At 47.9% G+C, this 5,256-nt stretch overlaps 1 protein-coding gene across 1 annotated transcript; it reads left to right on the top strand.

The window, feature by feature from the left end:
* Positions 1-516: 516 nt before the first annotated feature.
* On the top strand, positions 517-3,250 carry Ccdc185 (coiled-coil domain containing 185). The gene has a single exon (XM_026407149.2). The coding sequence runs from the start codon at positions 1,348-1,350 to the stop codon at positions 3,193-3,195; it is 1,848 nt and encodes a 615-aa protein (XP_026262934.2). The 5' UTR covers positions 517-1,347; the 3' UTR covers positions 3,196-3,250.
* The last annotated feature ends 2,006 nt before the right edge of the window (positions 3,251-5,256 follow it).

Here is a 5,256-nt window from a genome sequence, read left to right as displayed (position 1 = left end):
CCATACTTCTATCAGTAATTCCCCAATAAATTGTACTCTGTGAAATCCTGGATCTGACTACCTCTTTTTTCATTCTCACAACATCCTGAGGCTAGTTCTCATGCACTGTGACCTGGTTGTTCTGGAACAAGGCCACTAATCCCATTTGTGAAGGACTCACCCATGACCTTCCAAAGTCTCCCACCTCTTAATACCATTATCAATGATTATTAAATTTCAACATAGAATTTTGGAGGGAAACAAACCATTAGACCATCGTAACCCCAGAGAAGGGAAATGACTTACCCAAGACCCGTAGTACAGTTTGGACAAAAAAGAGCCCGGGGGGTTATCCCTTTCTAGCAATTCTATTCCTATAACCATTCATCTTTTCTTAAGCTATAAATCTGTAGAAATTTTTTGTCACTCCATATGTTAATTTGAGTTTTAAATTTTCACAGAAGCTTAGCAGGGCATCAAAATAACATTTATTGAATGTATTATGGTGGCAAGCTTTCCATACAGTTTTACCTCATCCTCCCAACAGCCCTATATTACAGGTATTATCAGCCCCATTTCCCCAATGGCATGGCACCTTTCCAGAACATGAGGGCAAATTGCCCAAGATCACAGGAGTTGAAAGTGACAGAAGAGTCAAGCTCAAGTTTTCCTAACCAAACCCAATGCTTTTCCCATTAAGGGGGATGGGGGTGCCTCAGCAAGGACAAAGAATGGCACAAAATTGTAGAAAAATGACTAAACAAACAACAACAATAACTGTGATTTCTGCATGGTATTCACGGATACTTTTTCAGAAATGTATACACAACATTCATGTTTTGACTAAAGCAGGAATTGCCATATTGGAGAAAAATCAGAATTGTCTTTTTCCTGTGCTGAAGTTTTAAACGTAAACATTAAAGCATGTTTCGGCCTTGGTAATTCAAAAAGCAAAAGGGTGGTGCTGCATATTAATGTGCTTCCACAGATGCTTAATTCGCACATATCGTGACTCCCCCCCCCCCCCATTCTACAGCATTCTTTTCTGAGGGTGACGACTTCGGTGGAAGCTTTCTTAAAATTCAAGGTATGCAAGTTCAAGTGCCTGCCTGAAACACAGGTGGGGCTCACAATTCACCCTCAGCTTTAAAGGTCATCTCTGATTTCCTACAGACCTTCCTCCAACCAGCTCCTTGCAGCTCCCTGCCGCGGGCTTCGAGGAGCCGGTGGCGCCAGGCGCATTGTGAAGTGGCCAGAGCGTCACAGGTGGTTGGGACCCCCCAGGATCCAAGGGTGGAGTGGGTGTCCGCAGCGCCTCCTGGAGGCCGCGGGACGCTCACGCAGACACTGGGCGCGCTGGGAGGGAACATGGAGGGCTTCCGCCACTTCTCCCCGCGGCGCTACAGGAACCTCTGGGACACCTCGCCGCCGGCCGCAGAGAGCAGGTCCCCCATGCGGCTGGATGGGCCCGAATCCAAACCGGCCTCGGGCCCCTGGGGCTGTACGTCGGATTCGCGGAGTGAGGCGGCAGAGTCCCAGCTGCCTCCCGGGTGTTCGTTCACGCCGCGGCCTCGCAGGCGCTGGTACCACACCTCGCCGCTGGAAAGCCGCAGCCTGACTCGCTTGACCCGGAGGCCCCCAGACCGCGTCCGGAAGCACCGATTGGGCAGCCGACGCCTAGAAGAAGCCTGGGGGGAGGACAGGACCAAGCCCAGTTCGGCCTGGCAGCAGCAGCTCCATCTGCAACCCCAACAGACTCAGTCCTGCCAACGCTGTTCTTCCATCCAGACAGATTCGCCCCCGCGGTACCCCGGGGGAGCTTCCAATCCCCCGAGTGTGGCTTCTGGGGTAGGGAAAGCACCGAGTGAAGACCAGTGGGCAGTGCCGATCTGCAGCCACGTAGGTCGCTGGTCCTCTTCCTCTTTACACACAGACAAGTCCTCCGTGCCTTCCCAAGAGTTAAGGACCCAGTCGGCCTGTATGTACACCCAGCAAAGAGACTGTAACGATTTGATGGAGTCCTTAGCCAGTCAGTATCCCCAGCCCAGGGTCTCCAGCAAAGACCCGCAGAACCAGATTCTCAAGTGCAAACTGGAAGAGACGGTGATGTCCTCGAGGGACCAGAAGATCGTGTCCCTAGTGCTAAACCGGCTCCAGAAAGCCCAAAGAATGCGGGAACTGCAGCAGCAGGCGGCAGTCGCTTGGGAGGAGCTGAAGCGCTCAGACCAAAAGGTCCAGATGACCCTGGAGAAAGAGCGCCGGCTGCTGCTGCAGCAGAATCAAGAGCAGTGGCAGCAACGGAAGGAGCGCAAGGGTCGCCGGGGCCGCGAACATCACAACCGGCGGCGGGACGGCCACTCGAAGAACGCGATCCAGGAGGAGAGTTGGTGGGAGTCCCAGCTGCAGGACCCCGAGAACCAGCGTCTAGCGAGGATGGGGAGGGTGCGCGTGGAGGCCGAGCACCGTAAGCAGTGCCAAGCTCAGCGCCTGCGAGAGCAGGAGAGGTTACTGCAGAGCTTGCGGGAACTGAACAACCTGCAGCTGCGGAAGAGGCTGGAGGAGGCCTGTCACAAAAGGCAGTTGCACTCGATGGACACCAAGAAGGTCCAAGAGACCAACCTGAGCTCCCTCGTCAATTATCAGGCCCGCAAGGTGCTCATGGACTGCCAAGCCAAGGCCGAGGAGCTCCTCAGAAAGCTGTCGCTGGAGCAGAATTCCATGCGGTCCCAAGAGATCCACCAGGGCCTGCTGAAGGGGCAGTACCGACAGCTGAAGGAGAAGGCCCAGAAGGAGGAAGAGCAGGTCAAGTGTCACGCCGTAGAGTCTGGGGAGCAGAGGCAGATGCACAAGAGGATCTTATTGGAGCTAGCCGAGCAGAAGAGCCAGCAGGAGAGGAGTCACGCACACAGGACCCCCAGGGACAAGGCACAGCGCCTGCGGGAGCTCAACATCCTGCGGGAGAAGAATCATCACATTCTGAAGCTGAAAGCCGAAAAAGAGGAAAAGTGCCACATTGAGGGCATCAAGGAAGCCATTAAGAAAAAGGAGCAGAAAATGGAGCAGTTCTCCCGCGGGAAAGATCCCACCTTGTCAGAGTTTCAGAAGGGCTCTCTCACCTCCAGGAGAGAGAATGGCAGAGGGCTTCCCATCAGCTGCTTTGATCAGAGGACATCAGAGGCCCAGCTGTGTGCCCATCAGCCGAGAGGGGGCTATTGAGAACTGAGGACAAAGAGCTTCAGCCCCAGCAGCCTGAGAGAGATGTGGCCAAGCGATTCGGGTTTATAATCTGATTATAATTATTGATTTTTAAAAGTATATAAAATAGCTGCAATTTCCTCTCATGAACTAGTTTATTGATTCACTTGGGTGGTTTAGAGGGTTGGGGAGAGAAATTTGGGGCTATGAAGAAAATTGCTTGGCTTTGTAAATTTTTATTTGAAGATAAAATATTCATGTAGCTCTCAAAAAAATCTTAGAGGCAGACATTAGGCATATCCTCCAGGAACCAGAGAATAATCTACATGTGGGGATACAGTTTGTGCCATATATAAGTCTTTTCCTATCCCAGAACTTCCAAAAGAATAAAGTGTGAATGACCAGTCATAATTAAAATCTTCAAGAAAAAAAAAGTGGGGTAGGAGAATTTCTGTGAATAAGTAGATCTGGGAATCTTGGATATTAAGTCCCCTCTTGAGAGTTTATAGTGCACTTTAAATTTTTAAAGGCTCTGAAAAGACTTGCAGTAATGAAACATTTGTTTAATTAGTGTTTTGTAACAAACTATGGACCCCCCACACACACATACACACACACACACACTCCATAGGTCATTCCATGGAATGTATTTTGTAGAATGTTCTATAAACTCTAATTCCTCCCAGATTGAGGACTGCTTTGGCCATCCCTCCCTGTGCTCCTGAACCTGATTATAATTCCAGCACAGTGTCTTGACTGTCCCATCTGAGAGATCACTGGAATATATTTGGTCTGATTTTGTTGTTGTTGTTGTTTCTATCCAGTCTTATGCAACAAAATTCTATTGGAATCCTCCTTTTCCCCTCTATTTCTCCTCTGCTTCTTTTGAAGGAGGTATGTGATGTCATTTCCATCTACCCACATTGTGTTTAATTAACTTAACTAGGCTCTGAATGACTGACTAAGCATGACTCAGTAACATGACATTTTTAAAATAAGGAGCCAGCAGCTAAACAGAAATTAACCCATGCGCATCTCAAAGTCTCCATTGAAAAGCTCTGAATGTTTTTTCTTCAGAAAGACTCTAAGGTAACATTTGTTTTGAGGGAAGGAGAAGAAGGATGAAGGGGAAACAGAGATAGAGACAGAGAGGGACAGAATTAATGAGCCCCAGAAGAATTATTTTGTTTTATTAGTATTTTTTTGTACCTGGGATTGAACCCAGGGTGCTTATCCACTGAGCTACATCCCCAGCCCATTTTATTTGTTTGTTTATTTATTAGAGACAGTATCTTGCTAAGTTCCTTAGGGCCTCACTAAGTGGCTGAGGCTGACTTTGAACTTATGATCCTCCTGCCTCAGCCTCCTGAGCTACTGGGATTATAGGTATGTACCATGGTGTCAGTTTATTAGTAATATTGAAATTACTAATATTAATTAGTTTTAATATTCGATTTAATATTAATTAAAGTTCACCTGACAAGGGACTTTGTGCAGAGGTCAATGTGTGACGTCCACTTTTTCCGCCTAGCTACTGGAAACCAGGTCATCTTCTCCATTATGTTTTCTTCCTCTACCCTAAGTCTCCACTCCCTGATGCCCCCCCCCCCCCCCCCCGCAAAGAGGCTTGCTGTAGAGCCCTCATTCCTTTGCTCAGAAATGTTCAGGGAGTCCCCTGCTAAAAAATGTGAGGGTTCACATATCATGCCTCAAACCCCAACCTTATTCTCTTCTACTTGCTCAGAGTAGTCAATTCCATCATCTAGAGAAGTAGTGCATGCAATCCAGGTAGTCTAGGGTTAATGCTTAATATATTTCAGACAGACCTGGGCATGAATCCTAGTGCTCCCTCCATACAATTATGTGATATTTGGAAAGTTGCTTCCCTGAACCTCAGTTTCCTCATCTGTAACGTGGGAAATAATTCATACTTCAATGGCACATTCCAAGGAATGATTAAATAACATAATAAGATGTTTGGCATAATGCTCAGATTCTAAAAATACCAGATAAATATAATGGTGGATTTTATTATTCATAATACTGACCTTGTACCTTTGTCATTTTATTCTCCCCATCTTG

This window comes from Urocitellus parryii, chromosome 9 (genome assembly GCF_045843805.1).
Source record: "Urocitellus parryii isolate mUroPar1 chromosome 9, mUroPar1.hap1, whole genome shotgun sequence".
NCBI classification, from domain to species: Eukaryota; Metazoa; Chordata; class Mammalia; order Rodentia; family Sciuridae; genus Urocitellus; species Urocitellus parryii.
This window is presented reverse-complemented; position numbering and strand designations above follow the sequence as displayed.

What these genes read in the sequence shown, in the direction of transcription:
- Ccdc185 (XM_026407149.2), top strand. Translation starts at nt 1,348, where the DNA reads ATGGAGGGCTTCCGCCACTTCTCCCCGCGGCGCTACAGGAACCTCTGG.